The sequence below is a fragment of the Peromyscus eremicus genome, chromosome 4 (assembly GCF_949786415.1).
Source record: "Peromyscus eremicus chromosome 4, PerEre_H2_v1, whole genome shotgun sequence".
NCBI classification, from domain to species: Eukaryota; Metazoa; Chordata; class Mammalia; order Rodentia; family Cricetidae; genus Peromyscus; species Peromyscus eremicus.
This window is the reverse complement of record NC_081419.1, coordinates 152291785-152316315: the sequence shown is the minus strand read 5'-3', so window position 1 is coordinate 152316315 and position 24531 is coordinate 152291785. Positions and strand designations below refer to the sequence as shown.

Sequence of the window (24531 nt, the reverse complement as noted above, 5' to 3'; positions counted from 1 at the left end):
GGGTCTGAGACTTTGAATATGTTGAGGTGCTGTGTTTGCAGCTCCTTGAAAAATTTCAGGGACAGGGAAGTAGAATGGAAGAGAGGTCAAGAGAGGAGGTATCCTACCTGGACTCTGCTCTCTTGATCTACTCCATGCTGAGGGGCTGGGCCCCCATGGCCTACTGTCCATGCTAGATCCTGACCATTTCCTGTGTCTGAGGCCACAAGAACAACATGGGAGGAGAGAGAGAGTAAAGACAGCCCTGGAGCTTGGGAGAGGTGGAGGCACTGAGCCCAGAGCTTCAGGTGTTCTACACCCATGCTCTGGTATCTGCTGCTTGCTCCCATGAGTGAAGCAGATGTGGGTGTGCAGAGCTGAGCCTCAGCTCTTATGGAAGTTAGGCTTACTCATTTCTTCTTCTCTTGCCCCAGACTCATCCCGCCTCTGAACCAGCTGGAGCTGCTAAGGAACCTCAAGAGCAAATCTGGACTCACTTTCAGGTCAGCACAGGGTCTCCTCCTAAGGGTCTATTCTTAAGGCTGGAACACTGGCCTAGGTGGGCAGCTTGAGTCTTCTAAGAAGGTTCAGAAACTTGGCCAGTGACAAAAAGCCGTGGGGCTGGGGTATGCTTGGCTACTAGTCTTGACAGTGTCGGTGGCTTCTTCTTTTTCTGGCTGGATTGAGGATCCTTTCCCTAGAAGAGAGCTGGTTGAGGGGATGGACACAAGGTAAGTTGGGTTAGGAGTGGACTTTGACAAAAGATCATCTGGCTCCATTCACAGTTCATGCTTAGGACCCAGGTGGGAAGTAGTGTCCCAGCACTGCAGTGTTGGGTGGTAACATGTTCATAGTACCTACTGGTTCTTTAATTACAGAATCTGTGACTCTGGTTTGGACCAGTGATGGGTGCAAAGAAAGGCTTGTTCTCTACAGAAGTAGAGAATAAGGCTAGAGACCCAAGCAACTTCCTGTCTCTGAAGAGCCTTTGGAAGGGCGGGAGGGTGGCAGTGGGCTGATGTAGGCCCTGTTCCTAAACATATGTGAGAGCTTCCAATCCTGCTAATGTGACCTTCAGCAACCATTCTACACCTGGATTTTCTGAGTGGACCCTGGATCCATTCATAATGTCCATATAAGAAGAAAGAATTTTGGAGTAACTCACAGGAAGAAGCCAAATGAAGACACAGGCAAAGATTGTAGTGATATAGCCACAAGCCAAGGCTACCTGGAGGGGCAAGGTGGATCCTCCCCTAGAGTCTGTGGAAGGAGTGCAGCAACACCTTGACTTCTGATGTCTCTACTCTAGGACTGTGAGAGAGTAACTTTTGTGGGTTCAACAACTTGATTACAATGTCTTTTACTGAAGCTCCAGACAACTCAGATTTTGAGTCTAAAAGTGTGACATTGAGTTTCAAATCGGGTAATGACTAGGCCTGGAAGAGGTTTGAAGTACATGTTAGAATAAACACACACTACCTTGAAGGGATGGTTAATGGAAGTATGGGTGTTAAAGACACTCTGGGAGGTCTTCCAAGAAGTGAGGTTTCAGTTTATGGTTGGTTGGTTCCATTGCTTGTAGGATGTGGGAAGGCAGAAATATCATGGCAGCAGGACGTGATGATGAAAACTGTTCATCTTGTGATGGCTAAGAAGAAGAGAGAGACAGGAAGAAGCCAGGGACATGATATGACTCACCCTTCACAAGCAAATTCCACTGGTCTGTCTCTATCTACATTCCCTGTACCTGCTAATAGCCAATTCACTATGAACTTATGAATGGATTAACTCAGTCACATCTCAATAATGCCAGTATCTGGGGACCAAGACTTCAGCACACAATATGTTCAAGGAGATACTTCATATCCAAACTAAATGAGAATTGATACTGACAGTGCTTCTGGCACCATTCAGAAGGAAGTCAGCAAAGAACGTGTTACTGAAAACTAGAAAAGGTGGTAGAGTATCAAAGGCTTGCCTGAGTCGTGTCCCCCTGTTGGGTGGAAGCAGAATCCTAAGAGGTAGATTTGGATGTTCAGCCATTGGAGGAGGTTTCCTGCCAGCTATACAGAGTACAGCCTGATTTCTCCTTCATGTTTATTGTCAAATTTCAGAAGAAAGAAGTTGAGGAACCTCTATGAGAAACTTGAACTCAACCTGTCTGGACAGCAAAGGGCTATGTCTGAGGAGAAGCAGTTCAGGGAGAGGCTGGTCAGCTACAGAGTATAGGCTGCAGATGAGGCAGAAAGTAGGTGTGAGACTCAGGTCCAATCAGTCATCTTGGTGGAAGTCAGGAATGAAGGTACTTGTCCAAGAAAGCTGTGAAAAGGACTCTTCTATGGTATGACATCTTCTCCTCAGCTACCTCAGGCCCTCAATAAGATGCTCATGTCTAATGGAATCCATTCTTGGACTACCTCTTGGTCACACAGAGAACTCTCCTGACTAATGTCATTCCTCCTGAGCCTCTTCAAGGTTCTATAGTGGACTCTCCTGTCCAGTGAATTCTGCCATGGGTCACTTTAATGTCCCATACTTAGACACTTCTGACTAGTGCCATCCATCTTGGGCCACATCAGGATTACACAAAGGACACCCCGACTAGTAATATTCACTCTTGAGGCTCCTCAGGGTACCATAAAGTTCTGGGCAGCAGAGACACTGCTAGCATGGACTGAAAAAGACAGAGACAAGTGAAATAAAGGCAACATTGTAGATTGTTAGAAGCAGGAGGGATGCCAGGAGAGTCACTCATGGCCACATGTACTGCCCTCAGAGCAGCAGCAGTAGAGATTATGGAACCAGGGTTTTTAATAACTCTTGAATCTAAGTAGAATTTGACATTTGGGTTTCAAACTTTGGTAGCAGGGACCCCTTTATCAGCCTTTCCATTTTGAGAGGAACTGTCACCTATGTTGTCCTGCCATCACAGCCACTAAACAAATGATTTGCTTTTGAGACTCGGGCCTGTGTACAGAGGGCTTCCCCCAGGACAACCTCGTCAGAGCCTTAAGAACCTCATTAATGAGGGTTAACGGACAATTGAGTGACTTTTTTTCTTACAAAGAACTGATGGTGCTGAGGGTTGAGACCTAAGGAACTTAGGGATGGATGGTGTATTCTAGACCTCACACACACACGAATATGGGTGCATGAGCACTGATTCTCAAAACGTGTTTGTGAATATGACCTTAATTTGAAAAGAGGCCCTTCCTTGCTCAGGTTGTAAGTTAAAAGCTTCAGCACCTATGTGACTGTCTGCATGAAGGTCAGGAGAGGAGACACAGGATGCCAGAATGTATACAAAGGGAAGATGGAAGAAGAAACTTGAGATGAGCTGCTAGCCCAGGATGCTGGAACCCCCAAAGAGGCAGCCATGTCTCTGGTCCACTGGAGGAGTGGCTACCCACACCTTGACTTTGTGTTTGTAGCCTCCAAAGCCAAGAAAGGAAATCTCAAATGTTCCACTGCCCCTGGATGCAGTTGGGGTTGATAGAGCGGGTAGTAGTGTGCACATGCCTTCAGCTGTTCAGGCTGTCCGAGTTCCTAGTGGTGCTACTGGGAAGGATCACAGGATTACCTAAACTAGACCCTTGCAGGTGTGTGACTCCTCCATGAGGGCCATGGAGGGAACTGAAATGGCTTGGACTTATCCTCAGAAGCTTCAGGAACCTGGCTGAATCCTGCTTTTCTCTGCTGTAGCTTCTCTGCCAACATCATAGTGGTACAGTTGATATTATGCACAGTATTTGGAAATGTAGTGGCAAGTCCTTGTCATACAAAAGACTGGCCTGGCACTGCCCTCCTGAGGGTACCGGGGTCACTCCTCATCTTCCCTTCTCAACTAAATAAGATCCAGCCACCATCTAGTTATTGCCACTGGAAAGAACCAATCCCAATAAAACAGATAATGGCCAAAATAGCCATGCAAGTAGATCAGGGCCTGGGGATGACTAATGGCCTTGAAACAAACATGGATCATGAACTGTGGCAAAGTCCTTGCCTGATTCCTGCTACCACTGAAAAATGCACAGAAGGAGGGAAATTCCATTAAGTCAAGAGCTTTCTTCAGCCACATTTCTTTTTGAAACATTTTATTATGCTGGTATGATTCTGTTGAAATGAGTATCCATTAATACCAAATAAAAGAGCCCTCTGGGTTAGAGGATCACAGTTCCCTTGGGAGTCCCTTCCTTCCCCTGGGCCTTATAATGCCTCATCAAGAGAACAGGTACACTAGGAGGATGGCTCTTTGCATCAGGTTCTATTACATACAGCCCAACCTGTGGGCATGTGGACAGGTGTCAGGTCTGAGGCCAAGGACCTGAGTATACCAGAGGGATCCTAGAGGGTGCCAAGGGAGGTCCCCATTCCTGGGCCATTGGATGTGCCATGGGGCTGCTGGAGGGGGTATCTACTAACTCTCTGTTCCTCTGTTTGAAGGAAGGAGCCACAACCAGAGCCATCACCAAGGTCAGTCCCTCCTGCCTCCAGCTGCCCTGGTGTGTGCTGCGCCTATCTTGCTTTGCTCCCTCTGTGTACACCATGTGTCATGGGGCAGGGCTACCATGGGGCCCTGTGTGTGCTTCTGTGTGTAGTGTGTGATAGTGTGTCCTGACACACATCCAGGGTCACTGTTTAGTTACAGCCTTCTCACAGGGATTTGGGCAGCAAATGGGTGGGGCTTCTTGGGATCATCCCTGACCAACACTGCCCATAGGGGACTCTGAGGCTGAGATTCCCGTGTACCCTGCAGATATGTTTCTGGAATTTGCAGGCCCAGCTGGGAACCTCAAGCAGGGGTCTCCCCCACCACTCTAGTGTGGGGGGCGTGGAGTACAGGACCAGATGCTGGCAGAGGGGAAGAGGACTTTGCTATCCTGGTAGCCCCTGGGGTGGGAGAGAGGCACAGTCCTCCTGAGGATGTTGAGGTGCCCTGTCTCCTCTCATACCTCCACGGAGATTCCCACCTCAGTGCTCCTTCTCCTGGTCTCTGCTGGCCTCCAAGGTTCCATTTGCTCAGGCTGGTTAGATGGGGCTCCAGTGTCAGTTCCACTTGGTAGAGAAAGGTGGAAACAGACCGTGCTGTCCTGTCACTTGTAAGAAAAGAAAAGACCATCACATAGATTTTGAGTTCAGTGTGCATCTGCCTGGGTCTCCAAGGCCTTTAGACTGAGTGTGGACAGGCCAAGTGACCTGTCCACAAGGTGCAGTGTGAATATGGCCCCCAGACTTTAGGCCTGCCTCCTTGTGCCCCCCTGATAGTGGGGTGACCCAGAATATATATATAAACCTGCTCTTGTGCAGAGGAGGGTGGAATTAGGCTTACCCTATCCTCTATCCATTGGAGAAGGACACTGTCCTCCTCTCCCATACCACAAAAGGAGAATTTATAGGTGGTGCCCTGAATTACAAAGACTCCCAAATCAGCTAAAGGGACAACCAATGATGGGAACCCTGGCCACTAAGAAAACTGGCTGGAGAGAGATGGGCAGTCTAGTGTAGTCTTGGTTGTTGACCAGTCGAGGTAATAGAGGTGGCTTTACCTGGCCTTGGTGTGGGTGAAACAGGAGTGTTGGCAGCCTCACTGCCCATCAGGGTTACTGGTCTGTCCCTCGTCGGCACTCTTTCCAATGACCCTGGAGCTGGGAGTCCCTCTGGTCGTGGACACCAGGCTGAGATTGGCCTAACCCTCAGCTGTGCCCCAAGTGGACTGAGACTGGTGGTGAGGGGTCTGGAGCTTTTTTGTCTCGTCTCCACACTACCCCGACTGCCTGATACTTGCACCCTGACTTGGGCAAGCTGCCCCGGAGGCTTTTGGCCTCCGGCAGTTTCTCGCTTTGCTGCGGTAGCTTTAGCACCCCCTGCGCGATTCTCGTCTCAGCCTCTCTCTCTCTCTCTCTTCCTCTCCTGCCCCCATCTGGAAAATCTTGCTGCCCCCAAGTGCTTTTAATCACTGTCACTGCCCTTCTTGGGCCCCTTTCTCGTCTGCTCTGTCTTTTGGGATGAGGTGCTGACTCTGAAAGCAGGATTCAAGGTGAGGACCCATGGGAGCCCCTGGCTCTCCGGTATGTTCCGTGGCTCCCCTGCTCTCCACCCCGCCACTCCTCTGTCTTCCCTGCGTGTCAGTGGCCCCTGCCTGCCTGTACCTCCACACCCTTCCCTGAGGGCCAGCGCCCACCAACCCAGTCCTCCTCCCAGGACGCCCTGCTCCCAAAATGCTCAGTTGGGGCAGCACATTTGCCATCCCTGGGAAGGGTGTGCAGGACCTTTGCACGGACACTGGGCTCCTCAAGGAGGTTGGGGCACCTGGAGAGCTGAATGTTGAGGGAGTGAGGAACAATTTCTGTCAGTGAAGACCCCAACTCTTTCATTGGGTTGTATACCTGCTCGCCAGGTCTTGGAGGGTGGGTGGTATATCTGGCCTCTGCCAGGAGCAGCTATACCCCCTCTTTAGCATCAAGGACATAGGAAGTGTTCAGGAAATTGCTAAAGTGAAAATAGTGGGATGAGCCTGTCCCTGGGCTCTTGTCTGAAATGCTAAGTGTGTGGGGGCAAGCCTAGTTCCCCCAGAGTCTTGCTGTCCTTCGACTCAGCCAGTCTAGCAGGAGTCAGTGGCCATGCTTTGTCTAGCTCTAGACACAGCTTTGCATTTTTGCCTGGCAGTACCAGCTAGCATTATCTGTCGGGGCAAATGGGTGGTGTGAACTCTGGACCTCTCCCTCAGTGGCCCAAAGATACTTTCCTGGTCAGTGTCTTGTGGCTCAGGACACAGGTGCATAGGGTGGTTTGTTCCTGAGGAGACCTACATGACTAGCCTGGAATCACTGTGGGTATCTGGGTTGGGGGATCCAGGGCAGGTGGGAGCTCAGGCCTGTGCTGTACCAGTGTTTCTTGTGACTGCAGTTGCTGTGACTGTCCTTTGTGGGCCTGTCCTCTTCCTCACTGTCTCCTATCCTGTGCCTAGAGGATCCCCTAACCCAAGCTTTGCCTTTCTTGTCCATATAGGTCCACTCTTCTTCACAGATGGAGGTGTCTGTGTGTCTTGGTGCCCATCTGCCCTGTCTAGCCAGTGTCTGTGGGCATATCTGTTCCCCACTGGGCTTGGGTTCCTCGTGGGCTGGCCAGTTGGTATCTGCCTGGAATTGAGATCAGCCAACCGTTCACAGATAGGGTAGAGCTTCACTTTGCTGATGGGGTATAAAAAAATGGAGTCAGAGGGAATGGGCAGTGTCACACCAGCCCAAATTGGAGTCCTTGGTACCCACCAATCAGAGAAGGCTGTGGACAGCAGCTTCCTCTTCTTCAGATCTTGTCAGGCTCTCAAGCCATGTTTTCTTAGACAGGAATGGCAAGCTGCAAGCGGCATTCATTAAAATGGACACAGTTGGTGTTCATTCCTGAGTCTCAGTGGCCAGGTGTGGTCAGTGGCTATCCCACTGGACAGTACAACTATCAGACGTAGTCTCTATTGCAGAACTGGGCCTCAGGTCCTGGAAGCCATAGAGCTGGGGAACAAAAGGGACATTTGTCAAAGGTTCTGGGAATGGGCTACCTCTGTCTTTTGTTCTCAGGATGGACATAGGGACCAGAGGCCAAGGGGCTAGGTGCTCACTTGCTTAACAGGCTGTTTAACTTTGGGTCAAGTCATAGGGAATGCTGCTGACAGAAGTACCCTGTAGTAAGTCGGTAGCATGTGTCCAGCCTTTGTCCTGCATCCCCAGGAATGCTACTTGTCTACTTAGAGTACCAAACATATGTGGATGCTTGGGCAAACAGTTTGGGAACTAGCCTGCTCTCCAGAATCTAGTTCCAATTCTAATATTTGTTTACACCGGTTAGCAAAGTATGTCCTTTATTCCTAAGTAGAGAGGCTCATGTGTCAGTGACATATAACAGAGAATAGAAGTGGTCTGAATAAATATGTAATGGAAAATGGCCCACTGGACACTTTTTTCCTGGGACTTGTTTGTTTTTTATTTGAGATGGTCCTATATGTTGGTTTCCTTGGGTGCAAAGTTTGTAAAGTGCTGTTATAACTACACAGGAAGAGGGAAGGCCTGGAGAAAAAAAGTGTTTTTTGTAATTTTCTGTTTTTCTTTTTGGTTTTTTAGGACAGGGTTTCTCTGCATAGCCCTGGCTGTCCTGGAACTCACTCTGTAGACCAGGCTGGCCTTAGACGCTAATTTATTCTTTCTTTCTTTTTCTTTCTCCTTCTTCTTTTACTTAAAATTTTTGCATGTTCTAATGCAAAACAAATCTCAGGAGTTTGGGGGGGAATCTTGGAAAGGGCCAATGTTTGCTAGGATTTTGCTGAGGTACCTCAGGTACCCCGTTGGAGCTCTGTTGGCCCAAGTCATGACAATAAAGTGGACTCATGGAATGCCAGATGAATGTACTTGTTCAGTCCTTCTAAATATGAGTGTGTCCCCAAGCCTCTTCTCTTGAGCTTCCTTCTATTTGGGGGCAGCCACCGCCTCCTGGATAAATCAAAGCCCACTGCCAACAGGGTCATAGACTGGTGTGGCAAAACCTTGCCGCTTGCCAATTGGTTTGTAAAGCTAAATTGCATATTTTTCCCTCCCTAAAAGGCGCATGCTTTGCAGCGGTCACATCCCAGACTATCTCCATCCACATCTTGGTTCATGTATTATTATTATTTTTGTTGGCATGCATATAGCAAAAAATAATACATCTCTTAAAACATGAACCCACACTCTGGCTTGGAAGGAAAGGGTATTTTTGGAGGAAAACCACGGGGATTCTTTTTCTCCAAAAATAGAGAACTGTTTTCTTTCCCAGGCCGCGGAAGACTTTCGCGCGCACTCCTTTCTCTCTGTCCCTGCTCAGACGCAAACGCTGCGGCTGGGGACTGTGAGCCTGAACTCCCTGGGTGGTCACAGTGCCTCAGTTACCTGCTCTCTGTTCGGGTCCTGTCGCCGCCCCCGGGACTAACTATGCTCTCCTCATTTCCAGTAAAGGCAGACCGTGCCGAGGGTGCCTGTGTGGATGCTGCCCGGGACACTCTAGGTACCACGCAATGCTCGCACGGACTGACCACGCTGCACGCTCCTGCCCTCCCTGCTTACTAGAGGTTCAGGATGAGCCGGCACAGTGCCCACCCAGCTCTGAGTCCCCGATGCCTAAGCACAGGGCAGAGCTGGGTGCCTGGCCTCTGACTCTAGATGGAGCCCCCTCCTGTCAGAGCAGGGGGCTGGCTGGCCAGGGTTACTGCTGTAGAAACAGTCGGATGTCCTTCAGGGAACATTTCCTCTGGGGCCGGCCACTCTGGTACCTCTACTAGGCATTAAGGACCGACCCTTAGCCGGCACCTCACTGAGGGAGGCAGCTTGCTGTGTTCTGGGCTCTTCAGGGCCCCTAAAAGCCAGAGGCCATGTCTCCCCCTTCTGACTTGCAGGCCTGGTTTAGGGAAGATGGGAAACGGGATGGTGAAAAGCCTCCTAACCCTTTGCACCTTGACTACACCTCTTCTGTCCCATTCCCCTGTCTGTTGTCCATGTGTGAAGGCATCTGTCCTGCTTGCTCTGGGGCCCCTGCCTCCTGGTTGCTCTCCTATGCCTGTCCCTTTCCTGGCTGGTGCAACCCAGCCATATGCAGGCAGCTGTGGTGGCCCCCGCATGGGGGGGCCCCATCATGTGCATGTGGCCAGCTGTGCCAAGCAGCATGCTGTGCATTTGCACCTGTGCATGCTCCGTGTCCTTCTCCACTGGGAGAGGGACTTGAAGGCCACTTCCCCACCCCACGGGCCTCTCTGCTGGCTCTGTGCACTGGAGGTGGGTGCTTGTGGGGAGAACGTTGCAGCTGCAGACAGGGAGATGGATGTCTGGACTGCCCTGGGAGGCAGCCTGCTCAGGTCCTGGCTGAAGCTGCCTTGCTTGCCCATGGCATTTGTATCCAGGTGCTTCTGGCCACACGTTGGACCTTCAGGGCAGAGGCTAAGGTCAGGCTTCTCGAAGACCAGAAGGACTGGGAAGGACGGGCCTGCAAGAGCCTGGCTGAAGTCTACCTTGCTCTACGTGTTCTTGTGGACTGTCCCTTGGGCATCCTCGGTCCAGGCACAGGCTGGGCAGTTCTCTATGGATGCTAGCTCCCTGCATTGCTGAGTCTGAGTCCCCATGCACTGACTAGGGCGAGGGCCATCTAAAGGCTGGTTTCCTTTTGAATTTCACTCTGCAGAGGGTGACAGGAAGAGAGAGGCTGGGGTTTGCTTGCTTCCCCAGGGTCTTCCTGAGCTGACTCCTGGCTGATGTCATGCTCGTCACACGCTCTGGAGAGTTTTCCTACCCGATGTTTGCTTTGATCTTGGCTTGGTGGCTTGGGAGGCAAGAGGGAGTCCCTTAGACTCCATGCCTCTATCCAGGCCCTAGAGATGTGGAAGGCTGTGTAGGGACTGAATGTCCTGGCAACGGCAATCCACTTTGTCCCTTTCTCTGTCAGGGCCTCCTTCTAAGGAAGGGACAGTGTGAAGAGTTGGAGACTGAAGAACCAAGACTAAGGGTCGGGGGGGGGGGGGATCTCTTCCCTGGCAGCTGCACCTCTTCTGTGGGCTGCAGCCCTGTGTAGGGCTAAAGTCTACCAGGCCTGCGTTTGTGTGGTTGATAACTTCTCTTGGTAGCTGTGGAAGAAATCACTACTAGGAAGGAAAAGTGGCTGACTTTGGGTAACAGGTCCTCCTGGGAGGGACCTGTTTCAGTCCCTCTTGATGTAACAGAGGTTGGGGGTGGGGAGGCAGTGAGAACCTGACTCGACATCACCAGCTATAGCAGCTCAGTCTGCCTGACAGCCAGAGTTAAATGCACACTGATTATAAATTGTTGCAACATTGAGTGGCTCCTGGGACCCCAGCAGGAAGGTAGCTCTGCACCTTGATTGATCAATGCCAGGCTGTTTAGTGGTGACTCATTTCCCTTCCTTCAGTGTGTGAGCTGGAGTTGGGGGTGGGGAGCAGAGGAAGAGCCCTTGAGTGATACTGGGAAGTGTGAGCTCCCTCAGCCTAGCTCCTATCCTATCTACCCTGAGTGGACCATGAGAGACACATTGTCTTGGGTCTTTAATAGTTCCTGTGATAGAGGTGCCCACAGGAGGAGAGAAGAGCATTTTGGAAGCCACAGACCTCTGAATATCCAGTTTTCCCTAGACCCAACTAGAATTATCTGTTTAGAAAGGGATCAGAGCTGGGCAGTGGTGGCACACGCCTTTAATCCCAGCTCTCGGGAGGCAGAGGCAAGCGGATTCTGTGAGTTCGAGGCCAGCCTGGTCTACAGAGTGAGTTCCAGGAAAGACGCCAAAGTTACTGTCTCGAAGAAAAAAAAAAGAAAGAAAGGAAAGAAAGAAAGAAAGAAAGAAAGAAAGAAAGAAAGAAAGAAAGAAAGAAAGAAAGGAAGGAAGGAAGGAAGAAAGAAAGGAAGGAAGAAAGAAAGAAAGGAAGGAAAGGGCTCAGAAGGTCCTGTAGATTCTGGGTGTCCCTGGCCACTACCTGCCTGCGTGTGGCCACCAGTGTTTCAGTGAAGCACAGAAGTCTAGACTCAGGGCCGTTTTCCAAAGCTAGCAGAGGCCACTAGCTCCTGATGTTCCCAGGACACAGGACACTTTGAAACTGCCTCAGTTTCCCTGTGTGGGTTTTGTGCCCCTGGCTTCCTTGTCATCCTTCTCCTTCTTTAGAGAGTTTGAGCAGACAAGGATGGTCTCTCAAGTATCCTGCTGTCCCAGTGGGGTGGGGAGAGCCACTAGCCCCATCCACAGTCCAAGGTGGAGGGACTTAGCACTGTGGCCATCTCTGTGATAGTCAGCTCTGCATTGTCTGCTGAACATGTCTCTCTGGCTGGTGGCCCATGGTGGGGCACTGTGGCTGGGTGTGAAGTTGGGTTCTGAGGCATTGATAAACAATACTGAGCATTGAAACTTCCTTGGAGTTATCCTTAGTACTGCTAGGTATTGTCGTGGGCCCTGTCTGAAGCTACTCCAGGAAGTCTTGTGGCTCCTATGTGGCTGAACAAGTGAGTCCCACTTCACAAGAGACTTGCTGCCTTCTGCCTGTGGAGTTATGGTAGAGTCGTCAGCAGAAAAAATAACTGGTCTGGACTGAAGCATGATTCCCCCAGAGTAATGGGTGGAGGCCACCTCTGTCTGGAGCAACCTAGTCACAGACCCTCTGTCTCTTCATGTCTATATCACAGTGAGCTGCTGAACTCTGGGATTATGAAGAGACATAGGGTGAGGGAGATCCCAGGACCTTCTAGAGTCTAGAAACAGCAGCCCAGTGTGAGAGAGCTTTGGGCAGGGGCTGGCCATCATCTCTCTATTTCTACAGCCACCACCTAGGGCCGGCCAAGGCTTGGGACAGCCAGTCCTATGAGAATAGAAGCCTAGTCTCAGAGTAAACCTCATCCCCAATGTCCTCCTAGAAACATCCTAGGGGAGAGGTCTGAAGCCCAGAGACCAGACAGTGTTGGGCATCAGCCCCACATAGAGGCCAGGCAGCTTCTGGGAATCATAGAAAAGGCTGGAGCTAAGGTGGATCTAGATATATCAGCTGTAACCCTGATCTCGGATGATCCTGGAAGTGATAGTGAGGACACTCCAGGGGCAGTTGGAATGGGCAAGAGGGAAAGCTGTTGGTTGGGCTAGTACAGAAAAAGCTCCAGGGAAGAGATTTAGTCTCAAGTGTCTGGGGGTATGTCTAGAAGTCATTTGGGGAAGCTGACAGGACAGTGTGGAGAGAGCTCTGGCACCTTGTGGTAATAGATGAATGATTTAGGAGCCCCGCCGTTGCCTCCCCAGGTCTGGCCACACCTGTGCGGCTCCTCACCTCTACCCTGTGCTTCGCCAACCACTGCTCCCTGTTCCCAGCGTGGTTGGCCATTCTTTGGACTTGCATCTCCCTCCTAGCTTGGTGGGTGGGGGCATCAGCTGCAAAGAGACATGACTTGTTATTTCCAGAGTGATTTCTCTTGCTGTTTTTCTGTGTGTGTGTCTGTCTGTCTGCCTGTTCTGTCTGCCGGTCGGTTATCCTGGGAACAGTCAGAAGGTCAGTTTGAAAGATCGTGTCTTCTCCAGCCCCCGAGGCGTGGCTGCCAAGGGGAAGGGGTCTCCCCAGGCCCAGACGGTCCGGCGGTCCCCCAGTGCTGATCAGAGTCTCGACGACAGCCCAAGCAAGGTGCCCAAGAGCTGGAGCTTTGGTGATCGCAGCCGTGCACGCCAGGCTTTCCGAATCAAGGGTGCTGCATCCCGGCAGAACTCAGAAGGTGGGTCAGCACCACCTTCCCCAAGGCTGGTGGCTCCTGGGGGAAGGACATTAGCACTTGACTATAGTGCACAAATGGAAGTCTCTTGGAGCAGGAAGCCCCCATTCTTATTCTTTTAAGTGACATCATGTAAGACGAACCACTTTAGCACACATTGTTCATCGGCATCTTGTAATTCCATTACTTGCAGTGCCACCTCTGCAGATAATGGAGAAGCCCTAAGCCCTCTAGATGTCACCCCGGCCCTCTCCAGCACTGGGCTCCATGCCTGCTTCTCTCTGCCTCCAGTCCGTGCATGCCACATGCATGGTATTGAGCCTTATATGGTCCATGGTGGCCATTTCACACTGAGCATGGTGTCTCCAAGGATCATCTGTGTGGTCAAACTTTCTTCATTTCTTGGCTGAACCGTGACCACAGTGTGGTCATCCATTCATCTGTTGTCAGGGATGCCCTTTTAAACCCTCATGGTGTTCAGGTAATAGCTTTTGGGTGAGGGACCGAGAACGGAGAGCTGCAGAGAGGCGGGGGTGTATACTCCAGTGCAGCAAAGGCATCGAAGGGGTATCCTGGGGAAGCCTGAGTGACCCCTGATGATCGGTGTGGGGACTGAACCCTGGTGTGATGGTCTGCTCACGGTCTGTGCTCCCTTCCACCCAGAAGCAAGCCTCCCTGGGGAGGACATCGTGGAGGACAACAAGAGCTGTAACTGCGAGTTTGTGACTGAAGATCTCACCCCTGGCCTCAAAGTCAGCATCAGAGCTGTGTGGTGAGGGACCTTCATCCAGTCTGCATGAGAAGGCCCTGTTCAGTGACCTCACGGGGGTCTTGCCGAGTCACCAAAGGCCATAACTACTGGGAAGTCACTGGGAGTCCTGAGGAGGACCCATTCTAGCTCCTGTACCTGTTAGCTTGTTCCCAGAGGGCCGGGGAGCCCTGGTGGCGCTGTCTGGACCTGAGAGCCCAGCCCCTTACTGTATGGATGAAATGGAGGCCAAGGGCTGGAAGGTTTCTCAGACAGCCAACAGCTACCCCATATGAGTGGTTCCAAGGAGGGTGGGACCTGAGGCTGAGCACTGAGTGACCCTTGGTGGGGAAGGGTGAGTGGGTGGCCCGGGAGAGAATGGACACTACTTCCCAGGGAGCTGTTTGAGGGTGACAGGTGGATATGGGAACTGGCCCCTGGCAGTGTAGCGTCTGTCCAGAATTCATGATCTGTCCATCTCTGCAGTGTTATGCGGTTCTTGGTGTCTAAGCGAAAATTCAAAGAGAGTCTGCGCCCGTACGACGTGATGGATGTCATTGAACAGTACTCAGCCGGACACCTGGACATGTTGTCCCGCATCAAGAGCCTGCAGTCCAGGCAAGAGTCCCTGCCTGTCCAGTCTGGGCATGAACAGGGCCCTCCGGGACAAAACCAGGCGTGGCACAAGGGGCACCAAGGGCTGGGTGACAGGTGTGCAGAACAGGGCCGTGCCACCATTGGAGGTCTCTTCCCACCGTGTGGCTTCTCGTTGCTGTCTGCTGTTTTCACACTGTCTGTTTTTTTTTTTTTTTTCTGCCCCTTCCTTTTCTCTCCCACTCACTTGCACTGTGGTGACAAGTGTGTGTATGTGTGTTCACGTGTACATATGTGTGCACATGTGTGTGAATGTGTATATGTGTGAGCATCTGGATATACTCATGTGCATGCACAAGTGCATGCATGTGTGCATATATGTGTGCAAACGTGCATATGATGTGTGGATGAATGCATGAGCACCATATGCTGTGCTGTGTATGTGCATATGTGTGTTGGCGTATATGTATGCATGTGTGTGGTATGCACATATGTGCTGAGATGGGAGTGTTTCTGTAATGAGATGGAAACACAGGGCTTCTGTGAGCCCTGTCAGGCAGTGGCTGGGGACCCTGGAGCTGTTCCTCCAAGATACAGCCATCTGCTTCCTCATGGTGGGGTCCTACTTTCTGAGTAGGAAGTACATCAGAAACAACCCCTGGCTTATCTTCATGTGAGAATAGGCTTGCTTGCTCTAGAAGTTATATACACATGCACTGTGTACACATGAGTAAGGCCTGAGTCCTCCCACACATACACATGCAATCAACATGTGCTGGTGTACACATACATATCCGTGGTTGTTTCAACCTACCCCCAACATATTCACAGGAACACATCCTCAGATGCACAACACACAGAAGTGTACATTCTCCATGTGCATGAGTACACAGGTATATGCACAGACCATGTCTATAACTGTTCCAGCATGTCCCACTCCCCATGTTCCTAGGCACACACCCTTAGCCACATACATCATTCACCCATGTGTGTGTGTGTGTGTGTGTGTGTGTGTGTGTGTGTGTGTGTGTGTGTGATACCTGTGAGGAGCCTATCTCCTAAGTAGGGGAAGCACAGCCTGCTTTCCAGTCCTGGAAGTGGAGCATGAGTTTTTGAGACAGAGTTGGGACAATAAAGACAGCCTGGGGACTCCTTATGGTCAAAGAAAGTTACATCAATGGCAGATGTCAGAGGAGTAAGGCTTCTAGGCCATGAGCTACTCTCCTACGTGGAGGCCAGGCAGGTGTCCCCCAGCTCAGGCTGAGGCCTCTGACTGGCTTCCCCAGGTAGAAGCTGTACATGTGCTGCATGTGGGTGAGTGAAAATTCACAGCCTCTAGCCTAGTGCCATGCCCATCTCCACAACTGTTTGCTCCGTATCCTCTTCCGCTCCAAACTTCCCTTTTCCTTCTCTTTCTGTCTGGGAAACAGACTGCCAATGAGGAGTCATGTACTTCTGGCCTCTGATGCAGACAGTCCTGTTGCTCTGCTTCTGCAGAGTCCCTTTCTGGGACTTAGTTCCCAGCACCAATCCATCCTGTGCTCCACCTGAGGTTCAGTGGGCAGGCTGGACAGTGCTTGGGACATGGGAAAAGCCTGACAGATGTGAGGGCCAGAGTGTGGGTCCACTATTCTGTTTTGAGCATGTTTTCCAGAAGAATCACTATTGTCAAGTTGTTCCATGTTTCTGTGCATGTCCAGCAAGTCACCTTGGGTTGTTTATGATGTGTTTTGCTGGTGTCTCTCTTCTTGTTTACGCTGCCAGGATAGATATGATTGTGGGCCCCCCACCCCCTTCAACTCCCCGGCACAAGAAGTACCCTACCAAAGGACCCACGGCCCCTTCGAGAGAGTCACCCCAGTACTCACCTAGGTTAGGATGCACTGCCTCCTCCCAACCTGTCTGTGAATGGCCAGCCTCTTTGCTCTGGGCCGCATGATAGCAGCACCTTGCACTTTTCTTTCCACAAGGCAGGGGACATTCAGGTTCTCTCTCTTCCTAAAGGGCACGTTAGGGAAAAGGCTGCTCCTTGCCAGGGCTGTTTGGTAGCACCTGGATTGACTTTCCATGGACTTCTCTATGACATCTGCTGAGGCTGGTAAAGCAGAGGACCTCAATGGCCAATGATATTGTGACCTTGACCAGTTCAGGCCCTTCACACCTGCCCGTTACTGGGGTAACCACCATGCACATGGTCCTGACCTTGGCTCTGTGTAGTTTAAAGCAGATGGAGGTGCTTTCCTGGGCTGCTTCCTTAGGTGTGAGATGAACCTGCCTCCTAAATTGTTCTGAAGAGTAAGTGAAGGCTGAGGATGTAGCTTGGTGGTAGAACACTTGTCTGGTATGTGTAAGGCCCTAGGTTCAATTCCCAGCATTGCAGGGGGCAGAAATAAATGAGAAAATCCCCCATAGTACACCCAGCACCAAGCTGGCTCTGTCAGTTCTGGTATTATTTCAAGTTGCCACCACCATCATTGATGTCATTGATAAGAAAGATGGCAGCCCACCTTTTCCTGCCCCTCAGCTGATTGACAGATGGCAGATGTAGTCCAAGGAACAGTCAGATGGCAAAAGCCAGCTCTGGTGTGGTTAACAGAGGCTTCAAGACCTGGGTACCCTGGGACCACTCAGATAATTCCCTGTCTCCCTCTGGTGAGCCTGATTGTTCAGGAGAAGTAAAGCTCTCAGGAGCAGGCTCAGGGAGGGTAGGAAGACACTGCCCTATCTGTCAGCTGGGGACAGAAGAGCTCTGGGCAGCTCAGAGAGTTTGGGAAATTGGAACTGGCAGGTGTAGCATCAGGGTTGCTGCTCATGAGGACAAAGGTCAATGTGATGCACATATCAGTCCATGAGAGAGGGACCCTAGGGGAGCACGTAGTGAGCAACTCTTGGTCAGTTGACGTCCAGAGTGGCCCATGACACTATCTGCCATGAGACTGAAGCCCATTTAGTCTTCTGGGTCTTTCTGCCAGTCGTGGCCACTAGTCATCCAGGCCGTAGGCTGGGAAGGCCCTGCAGGCCTCAGAGCCCCTCAGCCTTCCTCTGTGTTGCAGCAGGGTGATATACAGATACACACACAAAAGGTCTCACAGCACAGTTGGCACTCGTCACCCAAGAGGTGAGAAGCACCTGGAGTCTGATGCCCGAGCCTGAACCCTGGGGCAGGAGGTAGCACAAGGTCCCCAGAGGGCCCTTGTCTGGCCACCTTGCAGCAACTTGAAGCCCACCCCTGAGATGCACCAGGCAGATGGCTCGTCATGTGGCGGGGGTGAAGGGGCTGTGCATCTGTGCCTGGACCATGTGGACAGTGGAACATCAGGGAACCTGTTCCCTTGCCATTGTCACTGACATCTGCTTGGAGCCAGAAGGTCCCTCCTGCCATCCCCCTACCCTCCTTTGCATGAGCCCAGCATGAGTCCAGTGGAGCATGCAGAGGCTGCCCCTGGCTGATGCAAGCCTGAACTTTCCTCTGGAGTTGCCACAAAAGCAGGCAGGGCATCCCAGTTTGTAGAAAGAACTGCTGACATGTAGGGAGAACCTGCTGACAGACATGTACCTGCTGGAGTGTGCTTTGTGTATGGGGCTGCACAGCTCAGCTTGAGAAGTCTTGCTCAGCCATACTCTGGGTGCAGTGGGCTTATAGGCTCTACACACACTCTTCATTTTTAAGTGACCTGCAGCTCCCAGCCCATGCTCACTCTGTGACACCCACCAGCCCTGCCACAGCCCTACATGCCCCCAAAACATGCCATGGATCTGCTGGTGCCACAATGGGCAGATAGGAACCCCCATCCTCTGAGGGCAAAGGAATCTCTTCCCTTCTTGTTGGATTTATGGTATCATTACTGATCAGCTCAGTTGAATTTCTCATCTCGCCCAACACTTACAAGTGCACACGTTCATTCACATGGGTATGAGTATACACCCCCCACATGTGAGTACACATGCATCACACTTGCATGCATGCATCAGCACACTTGTATGCATATATCCCCCCCACACCTCACAAGTCCCTGGTTGGCAGTGCTCATCTCTCCCCTGGTTGTGCTTTGGCAGGTCCTATGTGGCCCTTGTTACCTCCTCCCTTGTCCTGATGCATGGAGCTGACACTCACTGCTTCTGTTGTCCTTGCTGCAGACATTTAACATTGTCCCTGTCATACCCATCGGGGTCCAAGGAACTCCATGGCACATTAATGTGGGAGTAAAGCTGGCAGGGGGTGGCTACTTGGGCAAAGGCACAACCTCTCCTACTCTGGTCCCTTGGCTGAATGCCCACCAACCACCTCTGACCCCCTGGGCCTCAGTTTGCTGTGAGACCAGTGAATCCCAGGCCTGGGAAGAGCTGTGAAGCAAGACCAATGGAGATGGAGCCATACTAGGGGGACCCTGGGGAGACATTTCCCTTTACTCCTTGTTAATGTGCCAGATCCCATGGGGATGGAACAGATAGGAAACAGGACCCAAGGTGTCAGGAGGCAGCCTGAGATCATGAGGCACCGGTGTCCATCTGCCTGGCACCTGCTGCCCCCCGGTCAGCTCTGGATAGGGCTCAGAGCTCGGATCTGGGGGGCTGTGGGTTAGCCCAGGAAGAAGGGGCAGGGGCCTGGTCACACCCTCCCAAACTCATACTTGGGGGCTGGGTCTCTATTCCCGCTAGAGTGGACCAGATTGTGGGGCGGGGCCCAACAATAACGGACAAGGACCGCACCAAAGGCCCAGCAGAGACGGAGCTGCCGGAAGACCCCAGCATGATGGGACGGCTTGGGAAGGTGGAGAAACAGGTGGGAGAAGCTTGGGAAGGAATGGCTCTGCTGTCTCTCAGTCTCCTCTTGTTAGCCTGTGGCTGCTGATGCAGCAGGAGGGGGCACAGCTCTGTGAGATGCCCCTGATCCCCTGTGAAGATCCTCTGATCTGGCACTTTCCATTCTCATAGTCAGTATCTGTATCTTGGAACTGTCTAGAAGGGTAGCTGTCAGGCATGATTTTCATTTGAGGGTCCTTTGGCAGGGGTAACCACTGGGGAACTTGCCAGAAGTTACCTACTTCTTCCCCCTTCTCCTTTCCTCGCCTTCCTGGAAATGGATCCTTAGGGGCCACCACATGAGTCCTTCTGTGAGCTGGCCTGAGCTCAGGCACACACTAAGCTCAGAGGTTGAGCTGTTCGAGTCTGGGGTAGAAGAAGGGCAGCTTCCTTCCTCTGCCCCTTCTCACCTGCGTTCTTCCTGGGTCCTCTCCTCAAAAGCCCAGCCCAGCAGCTTCCACTCTTGCAGGTCTTGTCCATGGAAAAGAAGCTAGACTTCCTGGTGAGCATCTACACGCAGCGAATGGGCATCCCACCAGCAGAGACAGAGGCCTATTTTGGGGCCAAGGAGCCTGAGCCGGCACCACCCTACCACAGCCCAGAGGACAGCCGTGAGCATGCAGACAAGCATGGCTGTATCATTAAGATCGTCCGCTCCACCAGCTCTACAGGCCAGAGGAACTACGCTGCACCCCCAGCCATGCCCCCTGCCCAGTGTCCTCCATCCACCTCATGGCAGCAGAGCCACCAGCGCCATGGCACCTCCCCTGTAGGAGACCATGGCTCACTGGTACGCATCCCACCACCCCCCGCACATGAGCGGTCGCTGTCTGCCTACGGTGGGGGCAACCGGGCCAGTACCGAGTTCCTGAGGCTGGAAGGCGCCCCAGCCTGCAGGCCCCCTGAGGGTGCCCTGCGGGATAGCGACACATCCATCTCCATCCCATCTGTGGACCACGAGGAGCTGGAGCGCTCTTTCAGTGGCTTCAGTATCTCCCAGTCCAAGGAGAACCTGGACGCCCTCGGCAGCTGTTATGCAGCTGTGGCGCCATGTGCCAAGGTCAGGCCCTACATCGCAGAGGGGGAGTCTGACACAGACTCAGACCTCTGCACACCATGTGGGCCTCCCCCACGCTCTGCCACTGGTGAGGGCCCCTTTGGAGATGTGGGTTGGGCAGGGCCCAGGAAGTGAGACTGGGCTGGGCTGCTGGGCCCCAGGCCACACCCACTCTGGTTCCTGGTTTGGAGCTGGAGTTCCAGGGCCTTTCCTAAAGTGACAGAATGACACAGAGTAGTGTGGGTTGTGAGGATGCTCATGGGATCTAGCTCTCAGGGTTCATGTGGAGTGGAGGTGAGGCAGGGCTCCTTGGCATACGTGGTAACATTTTATAGAAGTTCTTTTCCAACCAGGAGAGAGAGGCTGAGGCTGGGCCCTGGAGGCCCTGGGAGCTACCTATGGCAGCAAAGCTAGCCCTGCCCAGTCTTCTTGGAGGACAGATATTGCCCTGTGAGTGAGGAGCAGCCGAGTGATGGTGGTGCCTGTGAGTGGGGGTGTGGCTAGGATCAAGTACATGGGAGGTAGTGGTGAAGCAGGCCTGTCTACTGCTGATGGCCAGTCCTGAAGCCCAGGTGTCTCCTAGCTTAGGCTGGAAACTCAGGAGGTATAGTAGGTTGCTGGATATGGCCCACTCTCACACCTGACTGCTTATCCCTCAGTTCCTGACTGCCCCAGTAACGCACTACCAGGCCCACTGTTTGTGTGTGGCTGGGAAATGCCTCTTATCCCTGGACACCTAGCTAGAGAGCTGCCGGCCAGCATCTTCCTCCCTCTTCCAGGTTCTGTGGACCCTTCCATGGGAGCCACCCTTAGATCAGGACCCTTTTCCTGGAGTTGAGGAAGGGGTGAGTCCTTAGGGACCAACCTGGAGCTTAGAACTGACCCTTGGATGCCCCCACTCCTGGCTTCCACCTCTTAGGGGAGGACCCAGCTCACAGCCTTTTCCTGAAAGGGATTCTTTGGGAGGTTCTGGCTGCCTCATCCCTGGCACTGTAGCCCAGGAGGTCTGGGTTGAGACCTCATGGCCTCACCTTTTCTTGGTGTGGTGCTGGTCTCCAGGCTGTGGCCAGTACTTCAAGAGAACCACCTGGTAAACAGACCAGCACTGTCCTTAGCCAGGGCACCAGCTTGCTTGCTGCCCACTTGGCTCTACAGATCCAGGCAGGGCTGAATGACATGACATTGTCAAACTGCCAGCTCTTTCTACAGGAGATCATGGCCTCTGCACCTGGTCAAGGATCCTTCCCATGGAAGCTGGCCGTCCACAGTCATTCATCCACTATAGGTTCCTTGGCTGTGGCCTCTGAGTGTTTGGGGAATTGGGAACACCTTGTCCTCTACTCCGGTTATCAGGACTCTGTCCATCTTGTGAGTGGGCATCTTGGACCATATGGCAGCCAGCTTTAGAGGGAGACAAGGTGGAGTCCTCAGCTGTGGTCCTGCAACATCTGGCCCAGAGGTGTCTGGCATTGAATGATAGCATTTTGGGGTGGGGGCCCCAGTCTCTCTGAGGCAACAGTTTTCCTGGTCACTGAGGGCAAGTAGAGCTTGAGCCTGGGCAGAGCTCTACCTACTTCTCCCACCCTTAAAAAAAATGTTTTCTGGCAGGGGTAGAAGCAGCTTGGGGGCCTATGCCCAGCAGGAGGCACCCTATCCCCGTCTCTGTCAGGGGAGCTGGGTCTGCTGTCTGCTGTGGCCTCCATGTCCTCCATGTCAGGGCTGCTAGGACTGCACCTCAGGATGCCTCTGCTAGGCTCCTGGTTGAGAAACTATGTCACAGTGTGTGCACACTGGTTCTCTAGGGTAGTGCTGTAGTCAACTCCTTGGAAGGAGAGATGTCTCTTCCTATGTGGGCATGGCAGGCAGCGTAGGCAGGAAGAGCAGCTACCCCTTCACTAGCCTTCTCTTGGAGAGTTGAGCCCGGGTTCAGACCCTCCACCTGACACACAGGTAGACTCCAGGGCAGAGGGACAAGCACATCTGCCCTGGACAGACCAGCTGCTGGAGTACTCCTCCCCTAGACCTGGGTAGACCAGAGCTGTCTCAGCTCCAGGGAATGTGGAAGGAGGTTTGTGTCTGTCCTACATGCTCCACACAGTATGTCCTGCCTCATATATGTGACCCCCACATCCTGTCCCCAAAGCTGCCATAGATACAAGAGCCTGACCTAGGGTTTTGTAGGATGAAGGTGAACAGGCACGCCCTCCCCAGAAACCCTAGCCACACAGAATTTATCAGAAGTCCTTATTAGGGTCCAGCAAGAGGGAAACAGGGGGCCATGGTCTGCTCTGCAGATGAGGAGCAGTGGTCAAGACTTCAGTGTCCGCTACTCAAGGAAGAAGTTCATCTCAAGGGGTGACATGGAAACCCTGATGTGAGAGATGACCAAGCCCCTTTTTGGGGACCCAGACCCAGGCCTGAGCAACACAAATGTCCACTGCCTTGGCATCCCCACCCTCAGGGAAACAGGACAGGATGGAGGCACTTTCTTGGGTATTCACATGTGACCAAGCGTGGCTGGAGGCCAGCAGCTTCTCCATGGCAAAATTTTCCCCAGAAAACATTTGTCCCAACACATTCTCTCACATGCCTACCACCACATGCCCATACACTGGGCATGTATATACATTCATATATGTGCACACAAAAGCTTACAGACCATGCTTTCATATGCACACACAAGTATACACACAGAGACACAAGTGTACATACAACAGGTGTACTTTCAAACATGTATTCCTTGTTACACACATACACATAAAAGCTCACACACAGTTTGCCAGATCACACATAATAGACCACACATGTACACATACATATGAACACGTGAACTTATAGGCTATATGTTAATTCCACATATGCACATACAACAGGACCCGCTTTTATACCTGCATACTCACACATATGTACATGTGCACACACGAGTAACCTGGATGTATAATGTACACACACACACACACACACACACACACACACACACACACACACGTAGGCTTCACCCCCTCAAACACACTTGAATCTTTTTCTCTTTGGCTCTTCCTGATGGGAGCTACCTTGGGAGGGTGCCACAAGAATTAATGATGAATGTTCTAAAATGTTGAGCACTGACTGGGGTGGGAGTTCTCGGTATCTAGAGCTTCCGGGCCACAGTGGTAGAGGGTCCACCTGGAACCCATTGAATTCCCACACTGCCCTCCCCTTGGACTAGCTGGTAGTTGTAGGTGCCAAGAGAGGCTGTGGCTAGGTCAGGGTGAGGGCAGTTCTAGTGCCTGCTGAGATCCAGATCAGTCTTTGCATTGGGTCAGTCTTGGTATTGGCCAGTTCCCAGTGCCCTCCTGTATACATGCCTGCTTCATCATGCCAGGCTGTGATCAGTGTTTTCTGGCTTAACATCTTCCTTTCTGATCTTTTCAATTATGGCCTCCAGGAAGTGCACTCTTTTCTGCCAGGGCCAGAATACCTGGGGTGAGGGCCCATCTGCTGTCCTCCGTGTGGTCTGGGAGACCAAGTGTCCTCTAAGCTAGCTGGTATGCTTTCACCTTTATGGGCCTCACTTGAAATCCGCACTAGACACTAAATGGGCCTCTTTGGAGGGGACTCTCAGCTGTAGTCAGCCCCAGTCCCGAGACAAGGAGAGACATATCCAGGCTCACCTTGTGTCTTTCAGTTTTCTGGGTGTAAGTAGTGCACAGAGTACAGGCTAATAATTGCCCATGGCTCACACCCCGACACCAACAGGACATGTGGATCTTGGTCTGAAGTCACAACCTCTTGAAATAAACATGAAAAACTTGAACAGTGGGGCCCACAGTAGAGGGACTCAGATGTCTGGGGCAACTTGACCCCAGCAGGGTGGGCTGGGGTTAGAGTGGAGACTCTATACAGAATACCCCTGAAGTCCAGGCTCACATGGCTGGAATGATGTAGTCATCTGCTACCATGATGCAGAGAGACTGGCCTTCCACTCCCCTGAGACCTCCTAGGGCATAAGATGCAGAGGTCCAAGAAGAGTCTGCAGGCATGTCCACCTGGCTGTCCTAGGCTCTTACTGTGCCCCAGCTGAGCTAAGGAGGCAAGAGCTTCCCAGA

At 52.1% G+C, this 24531-nt stretch overlaps 1 protein-coding gene and 1 long non-coding RNA gene across 11 annotated transcripts in view; one reads left to right on the top strand and one right to left on the bottom strand.

Annotated features, from left to right (window-relative positions):
- Kcnq2 (potassium voltage-gated channel subfamily Q member 2) overlaps nucleotides 1–24531 on the top strand; it is a 59081-nt gene that overhangs the window by 33372 nt on the left and 1178 nt on the right. For 2 of the 10 annotated variants that reach the window (XM_059262124.1, XM_059262122.1), the window contains 7 exons: nucleotides 414–482; nucleotides 4423–4452; nucleotides 13021–13244; nucleotides 13905–14013; nucleotides 14476–14607; nucleotides 19243–19366; nucleotides 19856–22046. In XM_059262124.1, coding sequence (XP_059118107.1) covers nucleotides 414–482; nucleotides 4423–4452; nucleotides 13021–13244; nucleotides 13905–14013; nucleotides 14476–14607; nucleotides 19243–19366; nucleotides 19856–20578 — 1411 coding nt within the window. In that variant the 3' untranslated portion in view covers nucleotides 20579–22046. Of the gene's footprint in view, nucleotides 1–413; nucleotides 483–4422; nucleotides 4453–8955; nucleotides 9010–13020; nucleotides 13245–13904; nucleotides 14014–14475; nucleotides 14701–16347; nucleotides 16456–19242; nucleotides 19367–19855; nucleotides 22047–24531 lie in introns of those variants that run through there. The other 8 variants (XM_059262128.1, XM_059262127.1, XM_059262119.1 and 5 more) reach the window with 8 other exon arrangements.
- On the bottom strand, nucleotides 7150–16645 carry LOC131910070 (uncharacterized). Its single transcript, XR_009378977.1, has 3 exons — nucleotides 16452–16645; nucleotides 12809–12909; nucleotides 7150–7487 (listed from the first exon to the last, which is right to left on the bottom strand). It is a non-coding gene; the product is annotated as an uncharacterized LOC131910070 (long non-coding RNA).